The 15,723-nt window shown below is 42.4% G+C and overlaps 1 protein-coding gene across 1 annotated transcript in view; it reads right to left on the reverse strand.

The window, feature by feature from the left end:
• sema3c (sema domain, immunoglobulin domain (Ig), short basic domain, secreted, (semaphorin) 3C) overlaps positions 1-15,142 on the reverse strand; it is a 37,343-nt gene extending 22,201 nt beyond the window's left edge. Inside the window, exons 1-2 of the mRNA XM_034133673.1 lie at positions 14,973-15,142; positions 10,941-11,114 (exon numbers count right to left, since the gene is read on the reverse strand). Of these exons, the coding sequence (XP_033989564.1) occupies positions 10,941-11,070 (130 nt within the window). The 5' untranslated portion in view covers positions 11,071-11,114; positions 14,973-15,142. The remainder of the gene's footprint in view (positions 1-10,940; positions 11,115-14,972) is intronic.
• Positions 15,143-15,723: the final 581 nt, after the last annotated feature.

A 15,723-nucleotide genomic window follows, 5' to 3' on the forward strand; every position in this document is an offset into this window, starting at 1 on the left:
TACGGCGTGGAATAACTGTTTAATATTTTGGTGAACTTTGTATTGTTTTTTCTCAGTGGGGAGAAATAGGACACTTTGATTTTTTCGTGAAGGGCTAGTTAAGTTCGGTGCAGTGATGGGACACAGCAGGAGGGTGTCACATGGGTCTAGCTCATTCCCTGAGAGACAAAATGAAACCCTCTGGGGCCACATACCGTTGGATCCAGTATCTCCTCAGTGCTCTGCTTTCAATCTCGTACAAACACATGAGTCATGCCTGCCTGCACTGCTGCAGCATTGTAAACCAACATCAAAAGTTCACATTGCCAGATGGTGCACCTGCTCCTTCAGGGAGAGGGGTGGGCTGCTCTGAACTATTGTCAAGGTTTTTCAGAGTCATTTAATATAAACACTGGGACAATCTGTTTACAGAATCAATACCAGCTCATAACCTCCCTATGAAGCCTTTGTAGACAGACTGATTAGCGTTTGGTCCAAATTCATTCCATCATATTTTAGGCACCAAAACCTCACAGTGACACATCAGATGTCGGGACAACATATCAAAACAAAAGTTGGAGCACACTTGTTTTTTGTTTTTGTTTCAGTTATGAATAAATCCTCTGAACCACATGTAGTTAGTTAGTCTTGAGTTGATATGCATTCCTTGTTGTTGACATCACACAACTTCCCGAGAAGGAAGAGTGTCAAAAGTGTTTGTGGACGTCATAACTGAGGAAAAGCAGCTTGTTGTAGTGTTGTTTTGATGATGCAGATTTAAGCAGATTTATGTGGATACTAAAACAACCAAACAATAACAAGAGACCAGAGGCCTGTACTACGAAGCCGGATTTTCGCTTAGCCGGCTGACTTCAGGGAAAACTCGGGCTTTCCGGTCCTACGATGCTGGTTCTCTTTTTAGCGGGCTAGATCTCCATGGTAACTTATGCTGAGCGGCTAACCTCCTCGGGAGGAGGTTAGGTTGCAGGCTAAGAGATCAACTCAGTGAAAGCACCGCCTGCTGACCAATCAGAGCTCCGTGTGCGGAGTTTAAAGCTATCAAGTCGTATTACAGGATAGAGGAAATACAGAAAAACTGCCGTTGCAGGAAAGACGGCCGGCAAAAATCAACTGACTGTGTGAACGTGAAAATTAATAGAATATCCCCTCCCATCTTCAGAGCAATTTGACTATTATAACATTAGCGTTAAGAAAGCTTACTTAAATATCTGCCACAACATAAGTAACCGGATCAAAGTAACATTAAGTACAGTCCGCGGCACTGTGAGTGCAGACGTCGATGTGTCCCATTATCATTCATATCACATCACATCATAATATATCATATATTTCCTTATCCGAGTCAGCTTCTTGAGCCGTATCTGGCCGTGCAACACTCTGTGTCACATACTGTATGCAGAAGTATTATTTTAAGCAACACATTAAGTTGACGAAACACTTGAGTCAAATGTAATTAAAGTCAGATCCACTCGTGTCTTGGACGGGGCAGTGATTTCATAAACCTGTTAATGTACGCATTCAAACGCTTTTTCTTTTACCAGCTGTATTCACCTTGCAGGTGCAGCTATGTGGCTTTTATCCTGGATAAAGTGTTTAAGTCATGGATGTTTAAAGTTTAACTTCTTCATATTTGACTAATATTAAAGTTCACTTTTCATTCAGGAAGCATGACGCTGCGCTGTCAGTACGCTTGTCCATGTTTGAGATTGGTCGAATGCTCCAAATACCACCCCTTTCATGTGAACGCGCACCTAACTAGATAGGACACGGCTGGCTTGAGCGATCCACTTGATAACCAGCGTCGTAGTACAGCTTAGCGAGAGCGCGTATGTTTTGGATTGGGCCAACCGGCTAACTCAAACATATCCAGGTTAGGAAAATCCGGCTTCGTAGTACAGGCCTCTGTTCTGCATTAGCGACATTTAAAGGGGACCTATCATGCAAAATGCACTTTTGTACGTCTTTTATACATGAATATGTGTCCCCGGTGTTCCAGGGAACTCACCAAGTGTCAGAAAACACAACCCTCTCTATTTTCCTCCATACCCAAATCTCTAAAAAAGGGGCTGCAACGGATCTGATAAAAACTGATCCAGATTTGAACACGTTACTGACGTCAGGACGGTGGCGCTACGGCTATTGGGCCAACTCTCCACCTATCAGGGGAATGTGGGGTTGGGCCATGGCCGGCCATTACCGCTCGAAAGCGCTGGAGACGCTGTAGTACATATGCCAGGCCTGTAAGTGGCGCTGTAGTCTGCCACAAAAGCAGCGAAGAAGACTTCCCGCGCATGGTTGCCCTTCTGTTTATTCTCCGCTGTGGCTTTTTTTCTCCCTCCCCGAGGCAAGCGTTTGCTCCTGCTGCTTTAATTCAATGCAATCCCTCCCCGTCGAGGCAAGCACTGTAATTCTCTCCGGTTAGTCCACCAGCAGATGACAAACACCCACCTCTCCGCCTCTTCCAAGGAACGAGGGGACCGTGCGGCAGAGTTTCAGTTAGGTTTTTTTTCGCCGGTCAAGATGTCCGTTAAAGTTGAAATCTTCTGGACAAAATTAGAAAAGTGCCGGTCAAAGGTCTTCTTTGTTATTTATTGAGCTTTAAAACAAATGAATAACGACTCTATATAATAATATAATAAAACACGGAGGACGGAGATCTCCCCCCTCTTCTGACAGCCCAGCAGCTGATCAGAGCACGCTCCCCTCTCCTGCAGGGGGGCGTGGTCAGCTGCAGCTCACAGAATCAGCCCCCTGCAAAAACAGTGCTGGAAAGAGCAAATGGAGCGAAATGAGGCATGGCTAAAATGCAGGATCTGTTTGGTATTTTGAAAAAAAAAAACTATATTTATATACTTTATATAGGTATGGCCCTACAATATATTGTTCAAATATAGCATGATAGGTGTCCTTTAAGGGGTCTGTTTTAGGGATGATATTTTGTGCATAGCAACAGAGGTTTGGCAAAAGCTGAGGAAATGAAATCTCCTATTTTGTGTTGTTTTTTCTCATTGCAGCTGGAGGAGAAAGAAAGAAACAGAAAAAAGAGGATTTGAGCTTTGACAGTTGGTGGGTTTTCTATTATGCATGTGGGCAGGTGGGCCTAACACCTCCCCGTGGACCTCACAGCAGTCCCCAGTGTCTTGCCTTTGACTTTGAGCTTTGACCCATGGTGCCGCATTGGTCAAATGGCAGACCGATGGTGATACAATCCACCCTAATCCATGAGACGGACAGTGGGGTAAGTGAAAAGGGCAAGGTGGAGACTGGAGAGCTCAGACTCTCTCTCTCTCTCTCTCTCTCTCTCTTTGATGCATTTTTTTGTGTGGTCAAGCGGAAGCAGCACAAAAGCCTTTTGTTGGGCAGAGAAGCGACAGCCGTCATTCAATATTAAACAGCAGGTTGCTTTCTTTGCTGCGGAGCAGATCCTATTAGCCCTTGAGGTCTCGAATCCCAATCCAAGAAAACCCGTTGACATCATCAGGGTTATTTTCTCAGATATTTGAGAGCTGTTCTTCAAGCATACAGATGACCTTTTTGTGTAAAAGTGGTGTATTGCCTCTTAGGATAACGCAAAAATGCTAGCATCCCCTGTTTTCAACCTGCTGATTCCTTTTTGTTTGATAGCACCATTGTTAATTAAGTATCTAAGATAACGTTGAAACAACGTAAGTCGACTACCCATTCTGGTGCTATCAAGTGTATTACATGGCCTCAGCAGATGGAGTTTGACCAATTATTTTGTCGATTGGCTTAGAAATGTGATTAGATCATGAATATTGTTTGGTTTTGAACTAATGGTCGGACGAAAACCAATACATTGGCAATTTTTCTGTTAATTTTGACATTTAATAGACTAAAATAATCAAGTGAATAATGATTGATGACATCAGGTTACAGTCAATTCTGCAGAGAAGTTGTGACAGGTGGTCTGATGAATGCATATTCACCTTTAAACACGCTCTTTGGTACATACAAACAAGACAAGCTATGTGATGTCACTACAGGCCTTAAATAAAATATATCCAAAGAAACAAGCAGTGATTCCTGTGGGGGGTAATTAAGCCTTCTGTAAAATGTAGAGGGAAATCGATTGTTCACACGCACAGGCTCCATGATAATAACCCAGAGAGGCTACAAGCCACAGAGACTCAAAATTTGAACAAAACAAAACATGCTCTTTTATGTGACTGTGGTGAACTGAAGAAATTGAATTAAAATGTGGTCAAAGTACAGAGGAGATTGCAGTCCTCCATTTGCTGAATCTCTGCATTTTCCTGTTGTGATTATATACCCAGGAGAGGAAAGGCAAAAACCACAAAGAAGCTTCACTCAGGTTTTCAACCCTTAAGACTTTGACAGACTTGGTTATATGATCATACAAACCATTTTGCAGGCTGAGTTTTTCAGCCATGACTCCAGTAGTAAACAACGCTTCCATGGTTCTGGTTTGGGGTGTCCATACAAGGAGTGGTTTGTTGTAACACATCTCGTAATAATTATGGATTCACTGTCGGTGGAAAGTATGTGGGATCTTTATGAGAGAGGCAACTGTAGTGTTGGACCATGACTGAGCTGGTGTCGCTTTAAGCTATTTTTCCAATTTGATGGGACAAGAGGCAGAAGAACACTTAAGGAAAAACAGTGTGTCCTCGTGGTACATTTTCTAGGAAAGAGTTGTGGTACAATAGTGGTAAAGACTGAACAACTGTATTATAAGATTCACCTCATGAAATCAGAACAATACTGCATTGTTCTGATTTGTCAAACATTAGCTTAGCCCTGGTGAAGCAGGGATGAGCAGCTTTCAACAAATTGACTTGAGTGTTGGGTTTGTTGATTAACACCAGTTCTTGAACGCAAGCCAAAAGGTCCCTGGAGCTAATTAACACTTCAGGATTGGACAGCGGGCCAATTACAAACCAACCTTGGTGTCTCCCATGCAAATTCAGCCCTCATCAATTGGCTTTGTACCTGAAAGGCCAGCATGAATAAATTAACTCCATGTTAATGAGACTAGCCTTCTATTGAGTTCAAGGAGAACCTGTTCTGTGGTCGTCAGGGGCAGCCAGTGGGAGGACACCAATCACCCGTCTTGATAAATATTGAAGAAGGGGCTTATACCGCCCCCTTGCAATTCATCGCTCCTCACAAGATGGAGTGGGCTTCATCACGGAGGCCTGACTTCCAACCTGGTGCCAAATACCATTTCTCTTTGTCAGGACAATGCCTTAGAACTCTTCTGGTTCAGTTCTGGATGGCTGCACTCACCTAACACAGTGCTAGCCTACTAACACATACTGCGCCAGTAAAAGACTTTATCCTGGCAACTGACAGGACCCTCTAGAGATAAGTAATGGCTGTTGCTGCGGCCATCCATTCTCTTTGGGGACCAGCTTGACGGTATACAGTAATGACTGGTGGCGTTTACATATAGCAGCAGGGAAGTTAAGGTGTCGTTCCAGTTCGTGGAGACCACCCAGGAGGTCTGGCTGACAGAGTCGTCCGATTGTCTGCCCAAGAGACATACTCAACATTCTCAGGCACGCTGTACTCAGCAGTCAAAATGCAAACAGCATGCACAAACGTACTGTACTGCAACTACTTGACATGGACAGAAGCCAGAGTTGGCTATATATCTACCGCGTCTCATTAATTTGACGATTGTTGTCTGTTGCCAATCATCTAAATCCAGACGTTTCTAATGGGAATCATATGGCTGGATTGAATGCCTTCTCTCAATTTAGCTTCTCAAAACAGACGCCACATCTAAATATGACATGTGAACGCAGAGTGTATTTTCTCCCTTGCCAAAGTGTGTGTGTTAGTGCGGCGTGATGTTATCTAGCACCAATGTCAACTGCTGGTTTCATTGCCTGGCTGACCTGCTAAGGTATTGGCTAATATTCCCTGCAAGAGCCTAAACTTGAGATGACAACTTGTCCATCACGGTGCTCGCCTGCCAGCTAGCTTGCGTTCCCTATGCTCCAATTAGCACCTGGCCTCCACTTCACATGTCACCGACGTACCAGCCCGTACCATGAGCCTCTTAGCCGTGACCTTTCACCTGCCTACACCAGGAACCTCTAGTCATCTCCAGGAGACAGTAAATCTCTCTGACTTTACTGTTGAGAGGCAGCAGAGACTCTCAGAGCGAGGGGACGCCTGCAGGAGATACGGGTCAAAGGATTCTCAGATTTGATGTTTTTATTAGTCATGGAGGACAACCAAAGGAAAAAGATCAACCTGTTGGGACTCCTCTCTGCCATCTTCGAGGCTGGGGCTGCCTTAGGTTAAAAAAGCTATATTTCCTCAGTGACATGATATGGATGAGGTCGAGGGGGTTGTTTTTGTTTTGTAGAGTTGTGGGAAAGCAAAGATTTACTGTAAAGGGAACAAAGGCAAATTCACCCGTTTCTTCTGCAGTTGGCTGTAGACTCCAGAAAGATTGTTTAAATACTTGTTCATCCAGGTGCTTCAAAAACAAATCCATTCAAGTCATAAAATATTTCAATAATGGAATAAAGAATCCGTTTTCAGCCTTAATCCAGAAATAGCACATGCCTTTTTTTCTACCCCTGAAAGCACAGTTGATAGAAAAGCTCTAATATTAAAGTATTTAACCAATTCAAAGCCACATTTTCCGAAATACACTACACACAAAGGAAGGAGTATAAAGAAACTTGCATACATAGTTTCACAACAATAGGTCGTTGATTAGCGAAATAATGCCAACGTACGAACCAAGGATTCTCTAGTTGACCTTGGCTATCCTTGAAGAGACAATGTCTTTGTTTGAATTGATGGTCATTGATTACCTTTCAACGTGTTTGGAGGTGGAATAATAAAACATTCAACAGGGCTAGCAAGGTCAGACACAGGAATGGCTAAACAGAGAGAGCTGGGCAGAGAAAGACAGGCTGACAGAGGAGCTGTCAAACATCTCACCCGCTGACAGCCCAAAGGCGGCGCAAGCTGGAGCTCCTGCAGGAACTGTCCATGCTGCAAGTCAAGCAATTAGATGGACATGAGTCTGGGGGACATGCATACACACACTAAGAAATAGCTCTCTTCATGCCATGAATACACCAGTGTTTAGGTTCAGAGAACACACACGCAGGCATTGCTAACTTATAGCTATTTGTATCATGTCTCTGTATGCCCTTGCCGACAGATTTGACAGGCCTATGCTTAGCCCTGCCAGGAATTCCCTATAATCACAGAGCATCACTGATTTTACTTCACAGTCATTATTATGTTCACCACAGGAAAAGGGGAGATGCTAATGATGAGGTCTAATGTAGAGCAGGCACAGGTTGCTGTCCTACGCTAGCGAAGATTAACCTTACGGCACAAACATGGACATCCTGGCCTGCTTCTGGCTACTTGTCAGCAATGGTCTTTGACATTTCAGCATTTCTTACCCCAAAACAACACCCAAAGACGTTAGACACCCTCGTCTGGTGTGTGCTTCTAAAATATTATAAATCTATATGCCTCGATTCGTTCCATAACCTACAATCCTAATATTTAATCATTATTTCTCCCGGACATTAACTTTTTCACGGACATTGACCAGTTTCACCTAACCGAGACATTGCCATGGGCATCAAATTATTTTTCCTTCCACTCATATTGGATTTAAATCTGAGAGATTACCTTACAAGATGCTAATGGAATATCAGCCAAGACTACCAAAGCAGACCTTCTTTCTAATTTATTCAGAAAATGCTGTTGATCAGATTGATAAAAGCCTGAAAATAGCATGTTTTACAAGTAGGCTATTTGAGCCATATATCTTGTAGATTTCCTAGAATGTAGCTAGGAACACACACCACATAGTTTTCACAGTGATTCAGCAGAACGTGAAGCCACTTAAATCCAATAAAGTCTAAGGAATGCACATCCAGGCACTGACCACGGACAAATATACACTTTATTTCCAACAAAGCGACGCACATACGCATTTGCAAACCCTCACCACAAAGTAAACATCCTTAACAGATATCCACCTACAATGTATGAGCTGTATTATTGCTGTATGAATAATGGGGGGTGAGTTGAGGCAGTAATGAGGCATGATAAGGAGTAATCTGGTGAGGCGGAGGGATCCGGTGTATTTGCTCCCTGATGCCTGCTTCCTGATCTCCACGCCTGGTTCTGTTTAAGCTGTGAATCAAGCCCATGTGGCTCATACGAGTGTGACAGAGCGCTCATTAAACAGACTTTATCTTAATCAATATCTCCGATTTCTTAGCCAAACACGTGTGTGCAAAGTCGACATTATCCACGCAAAAGCATGTGCAGACTAGCTCACTTTCAAATAAACATCTTTCACGATTTGGTTACATGCTGTATTTAATATTGAATATTGGAGGTTTGCCAGAACAGGGTGAGACCGCTGATGAGGGTAAATGATCCTGATCATAAACACGGACCACTGCTCCAACTGCCAACTGAAGGGATAAATGAGGCTGCATTTTTGATCCCATCATTACTGGAATGGCATTTTTGGCAAGAGCAAGGCCAACCTCCTTTACAGTAGCAGAACCAAAAAGCAAAATATAAAACGTGTTGGGTTTCAAACAAAACTCTTCATCCAGGTTATAGCAAATGTACTTAATGTGAGTAAATTAATGATAACAGCTTATATTTTAAAGATTGTTTTCTAAAGATTTAGACTCTCTGTTGCAGACATTAATCAGAAGGTTGTTACATTTCTTTGCATGCTTGCACGTCACCTCTTTCATATCATTGTTTGCTTTTCTGCCTTATTGCAACAGCAAAATAGGCTCAATTAACATGAAAGAATAGATATAGAAAGCGAGGTAGAGGAGTAATTACTGTATATTTAATCATGCTGGGTATCCCTAAATAGATTTGCTATACGAAGGGGTCTTGTGTTTATTATCCGAGGGATGAAGAGAACTGCTTGAGGGTTCATTATTTGGGGTAGCTGCATTTTTCTACAGTTTATTATGCGGTTTTAATTGTGGTCTGGCGGGGTTTGCCTGAGGAACACAAGAGTAAGCAGAGTGAGCGAGAGAGGAATGTCAAAGACAGCAACTTCTCTGCAGGACGCGAGCTTACGCCGGGAGTCCTGTGAACCTGCCTTACCCCAGGATTGGATTTCAGCAGTGACACGGGGAGAAAAGGGGGGAGGATATTCCAGAGACCAGATCTTGGAAAACCCGAACGTCTCACTTACGAGTTTACTTTCTGGACTAAGTTTGTTCCAGATTTTAATAATAAACAGGTCTTTACATTTGGGAGAAGAAAAATCTAGAAAACAAGAATAACCTTTTGGCCAACCAGCAGGTGCCAAAACACCTGCGCCTTCTTCCCTTCCGAGACACCACTCTTCCAGTCTTCTTCGATGACTCTTCATCCATCTTTATGGCTGCTTTGGATGGAGCACATACTCCCCACATTCTCTTAGTGAGGTGTTTATAGGAGAAATGAGCCTCCACCTTGGGCCCTAAAAGTCTCCCTACATCTGGTTCTCACCCCCTTCGAACTTTCCCCTGCTGCCAAGATGGAGTTATGAGCCTCATCTTCCTTAGCTCAAAATTATTTCTCACTTAAAAACCCAGGTGAATCTACTCGAGGCAGGTCTGGTGTTTTAAGCTCAGGTGCTAAATCAAAGCTGGAATGTAAATTCACACCTAAAGTTGGCCGTTTAGCCAACATACAACCTCCTCTTTCCTCATAAATTCACCTGGATGTATCCCAGTTGCATAGCGAAACACACACGTTTGCCTCCTCATACAGATAAACACTCATTAAGAATAAAGTCCAGAGCCCCTTTAAAGAATAAGTGCACTGCGAACTCTCCATTTATGGTGCTCCCTGCGGCGAACACAACTACAGTGACTAATACAAATCGCTGAGAGGGAATCGAGCGATGCAGGATTATAGAGATTGGCTCATTTTCAGCAAATACACCTCTGACCTTTTAAGCTGGCTATTTGAAAACACTGGAGGAGTGTGGAGTGAGTGAATGTGCCTTGAGTGGGCAAAACCAGATTGTGATGGTGAGGTTTACCCCCCGTTTTCTATAAGGGCTGGTTCTGAAACAATAATCAGAGACAGCTCAAAAGGAAAGAAAGACACATATAAGAATGAAAGTGAAAGATGTAATATAAAGAATGAGACCACATTTGGGAAAATACGTTGCACAAGTAAGACAAATTTAGTCTGAGAGAAAAGAAAAGAAAACCACATCTGTTCTAGCTTCACACTTTAATGCTTTATTAACCGTCTGAGTGCAGAAACCTTGCTGACGGACAGCCTCAGCTGCTCTGTGCAGCCTAATCCGCAGCGAGAGGTAGTGAAAGGTGATCAAACGTCTCCTTCAGCCCCTGCACACTATCCAGCCACAGTGAAAAGGTTAGTGCACCTCTCATAGCTCGGGGGCATGAGTGATTGGTCAGCTCATCCACACTGACTCACTCACGCAAGCATGAACACACACAAACTAAACCTGTCAACCTCTACAATGCACTCTGATTTCAAGGGAGCATCAATAATTCATAAAATAATCTATGTCAAAGAAATTAAATAAAACAAGAGATGCAATTCCAGGGGCAGCAGCAATGCCCACAGGCCTGCAGTGTGATTAAAGTTTAACTACGAACAGATTCGTGCTGTGTCTGACAAGCAGTGCCATCTCCTGCAGAACTGACACAAACGGGACAATAGATGGACAAGGATTGACCAGTAATGGAGCTTCAAGGCTCTGTGATTGAAACAATATCAAAGATGAATCTGATCCAAAGCAGCATAAGATCTGCAGAGTCTAGGTAAACCATACACTACAGCCCCAAGCTAGCCTTGATTGTCAAACATTTGTTTAGCATTAGCGCACTAAACACATGGGCACAGTGCAAAGTCATTACATCTGTAGAGAAAAACACAAGTTGGTTTACATTCATGCTTGTTACCTTCAAAGGAGAGGAAGACTCTTGGCAGTGGCTGGGGGAGGCTGGAGATCCCCGTGGAGAGGAGGGAGAGAGCCAGGAGCGCCATAGCTAACACCAGAGGTGGCCTGGCCAACCCCTCCGGCCTGCTCATGACTGCACCGCTCAGAAACCAAACCAGTTACCACCTCCTGTTGGCTTGAGAGAGAGAACAACATCTTTTTAGTTGTCATATGTTTGAGAATCTGAAATATGACCACTGAAACATAATCCTTATTATCTTTAACTTTTGTGCCTTTGGCTCTACTGTATCTTATCTAACAATGCTAAAGCTAACTTAGTGTATTTGTATTTCAAACAATTGCCTATTAATACATCAGGCCGACGCAACTGAACACTAGCATTCATTTGTGAATCTTCTACTATTTTCCTGATTGAATTATCAGCTAAATTCACCACCATGCTCACCAGCTAGCTGCTAACTAGCGAAACAGGCTAACCCGCTAGAACTACAAATAGAGCAGAGAAACAGGAGATAATTTGTGTGTGCTCATTTTTAGGAGCATTGTCTAACTTTGCTAATAACAAACTGGACAAGTGAAGTATTAAATGCATGCTAAATGTTTATATTAATATTAACATTTATCAGGATTTGGAAACATTTGGATCGGTGCCATCCAATGGTGGTATTTCAAAAGTGTTTAAAAGTTGCAAAATTACTTTTAATAGTAATAGAACTCCATTTTTACTTTGGTAGCCTTAATTTTACACAAGGAATTATAAACTATAATTACCAATATTCTATTACCGAATATAATTTTCACAACTAGTGGCTTTCATCTTGTGTTGTCTGATCTAAAAAGGGACCAATCAATGCTTGACTGGATGCAGTAGGCTAGTTTTCAAAAGAACACAAATAATATTTACAGTTAAATGATCAGTCTTATAGGTCTACAAATGTAAGTACAGTACAAACTACACTGTATGAAGACATGGATGATAGCACAACATGTCAGCTAAATCCCATCACTTACTATATCCTTGCAGATGTATGTCTCTTAAATATGGATGAGTTAAATCTGCACCAACGAGCAACAGGAGAAACGTTCTCCTTAGCCTTTTCCATAACAGGACAAGAGCAGTTGAATTATAGATAGAGGCAGGTACTGTACTGCCTGCGGGACACGAACTCCTGTAATGCAAAACTCCACTGCTACAAAAATAATTGGCTGTTTTAACCACCTAACGCACTACCTGTGTGCAAAAAACCCGCAATGCACTGGATAAAGAGAATGTCCATTTCACATGTACAAAGTATACACAAGAGAGGCAGATTTCTGCTCTCATTGCTTATAGATGCACAATGAAAAATTGATGTCCAGGAGATAGAAAAGCTGCATCATTGCTATGAAAATTTCAGTTTGGGGTGTAGTGTACAAATAGGCTGAGATATGGGTGTGTGAGGTGGAGTGAAGCGTGACTGATGTGTAGCAGAGGTGGAATTCTTCAGTTCAGGTGCAGAAGGATAACAGATGGGAAGCTGCAGAGAAGAGAAATAAAACAGCATGGGGCTTATTCAGACAGCCCAGACCGCTCAACTGCAGCTCCTCTGCTGCGGCAGCTTCCACACACACACCCTCCCCCAGAGCCTGCGTCAGCTTGGGTGTCTCCAACAACTTTAGCCTCAGGGCGGATGGCTCTCTGACCCCGTGCCGAGGCTCGACCCTTGTCCTGCTCTGGCTTCTGTCACCATTTTTAAGGGATTAGTTCATTTAAGCCATTTGAGATAAGTAAAAGTCAAGCCTCAATAAGTGTTAATAGGCTTATAAAGTCAACATGGAAATTACATTTTCCTTTTAAAGCTGTGGCAAAATTCTTTGAATGTATAATTTAATTTTCAAAGTTTGTGGCCATACAAGACCCTCAGGACTCAGTATTAACCAGCTCTTGCAGTAGGCAAGTCTCAAGTATTCTTTTTTGTGATTTAATTCAAAAGTTTGAAGTCAACACCTTTGTGAGTATTTCCGGTGTAACACAAATTATTTGACTGCAAATGTCTAAGGATTATCCAAAGCTATGGGGACCTTAGTTTTAGGAAAGAATGCCGTGTGATCCACAAGCAAAATGATTTGTTTTATTAAGGTGGGGCAGAAATGTCAGCCAACAGTGTGTCAAAACCTAGAAACAGGATAAATAGCCCAGTTTCCTAGAAATTATGCACATATTTATTATTCTGCACGTGTGGCACATCTGACTTTCCTTCAGGAGACCAATTAACAAAAGCCTTTTTATTAGTCCACATTGTTTTCCCTACCATAAACCTAGTATTTTTATTATCTCAATCATAAAACCATAGTTTAATGTCATAACCATGACTTACTATATAGTCCCTTAATCTGTTTGCATGTTATTGATTAAAACGAGAATAAAACAAAACAACAATTGACATAGAAATACAGAATTGTTGAGTACTGAGATTCTTGTGTGGTGTTAGGGTTGAGTCACTACCCATTGATAATAACTTTTTCTTGTTATAGGTGAATCGGCCCACTGCTTCCCCTCCCTGCGTTCTCAGAGAGATGGGCGATCTCTGGGTGAGAGGTCTGGCGTGAAAACCTCTCACAGCTGCTAAACTCATCGTCAGGGGAGTACGTCTCCTTCCGAGTGTCCTGTGACATCCCAACAGCTCAGGTTTAGTCACTTCCTTTGCTTCTACCTTTGATGCTCCCCACTGATATGAATGAGCTCACTACCAGCCTCCCTGGAACTTGTAAAGCACCGTGACGCTCGCCTAGATGGGTCTCCCAATAAAAAGTGCATTAGTGTTTGTTGCCATGAACAAAAATAATAAATACTTCAATTAATTATGTCGAGCTCTTCACATTCGAGAGACTCCAGTGTAGAGTCTGCCAGGAATCTCTGCGACGGCAGTCAAATGTCTCCACAAAAGGAGGTCAGCCTCAGTGAGTGGAGTTATATTTCCAGTGGGATGTAATGATAATTGTGTTTATTGTGCGTTCCTTGGCTGACAGCCTAATGAATTTTCCATCACAGTATTTCAGAGACACTGCTCAAAAACTCATTTTGATGGAAGTAGAAAACTGCGTAGCTGAACAAGCAAATACTATTTGTTTCTTCCCAAACTGGGTCTGTGATTGTTTGGCTTCCATCTGGTCCTGGTAATGTTTTAAACACATGAACAGTATTTAACTAAAAGAAGATGAGGCAGAGAGTCCTTCCATCTGGATTTACATTTGAGATGATGTAGTATCTTGATCTGGGAAGAATTTTAAATGGTAAACAACTTGCAAGTTACCCCGTGTGTCCCGGCTCTAACAGGACAGTGTGTGTTCCTACCACACCCTGTCACTCAGTTGTCAGCGGCTCTGTTACAAACACATGCTCCTTAACACACACGACTAGCAGACGCCGCTCTGAACAGCAAAATGTGTGTATTTCTAGTATTAAAACTTCAGGAGTACTAGTTTAATGACATGTGAAAGCAGCATTGTGACACTTTGATTCAGGACAACCCTGTTCACACATTTAGGTAGAAGAGAAAGGTTCATTAAAAAGCTTATTAATTAATCACTTAAGCTTTTGGTTTTATAAAGTTATAAAGAAATACTAACATCACAAAATAAAAATATAAAACAGTTTTTTTAAATGTTTAATTAGCTTCACGGTAATACAGAAACTGCTACAAAGTCATGACTCATATTTTGGAAATGCATACTGTATCAAAAATAGACAGTACACCCAAGGCATGTGGGTTACGCACAGCATGCCAACGTAATCTGAGGTAATATTGCACAAGTCAAAAACAAATGGAAGCAACAACTTTATTCGTAAAATGAAAAGGGAAATTAGATTGTAGAGTCAGTTTACGTTTAGCTTTTCTCACTGGTGGGACTCTGCACCTGTTATTCTGCTGCCCACCACCTCCACTCTGCATCCACTGTGAGATCTGCTCCACTACAGTGTGGTGCAGTACAGCAGGTAGACCCTCTACCTACAGACACAGGATCCAGATTAGTCCCTGGTCCATGAACTCACCTTTTAGGAGCTTCCTCCAGTGCTGGTCCCACTTGGAAAAGCCAGGTACCCAACCAGGTTTTTTTTATCCCGCTTAAACCACCTTGTTTCCAGTTTCCAGTTTCCAGCAGTGACACCAAAGAGGACAAATGCTGCTATTCCATCCAAGTTCTCACAGAGCAGGCTTGACTGAAAGAGCACAGGAGAGAAGAGGAGAGAGGGAGGAGAGCGAAAAGACAGAGAGGGCTGGTGTCCTATTACACACTCTCCACTGAAGTCCCCCTCCCCTTTCCCCTCCTCCTCCTCACCCCTCCCTTCTTACGGTCTTTCCCCTTCCCTACCTCCGTTAACTAGACAGCAAACTTTAACATGTACAGCCCAACACATAGGACTCTCACAGACAGGGTGAATAAGGACAAGTACAGACATATAACACGGAAACTGCTTTACTCCAAAAATATCTAATTTGTTCTGCCATGATATGACCTATTTGTTTCCATTTTCAGCCAAATATTACGTAGCTGACCATCAGTATTTCCTAAATAATGACTCAGCTTGTAAATATTAAATTGAGTAACTTTAATAACCAGATTATTCCAAGGAAATTATAACTCAGACATTGACTCAGCGAAACAAGACTAAAAGTCTACTGCTGCTCTGTGAAGCTGTTCTTTGTCACAGTGGTGCTTTGAGCTTAATTGTTAACAAGCCCACAATGGCAATGCTAATATGCTTATATGTTTAGCTGTAGGTTTGTAGTATTACGATATAC

Source organism: Trematomus bernacchii, unplaced genomic scaffold (genome assembly GCF_902827165.1).
Source record: "Trematomus bernacchii unplaced genomic scaffold, fTreBer1.1, whole genome shotgun sequence".
Taxonomy (NCBI): domain Eukaryota; kingdom Metazoa; phylum Chordata; class Actinopteri; order Perciformes; family Nototheniidae; genus Trematomus; species Trematomus bernacchii.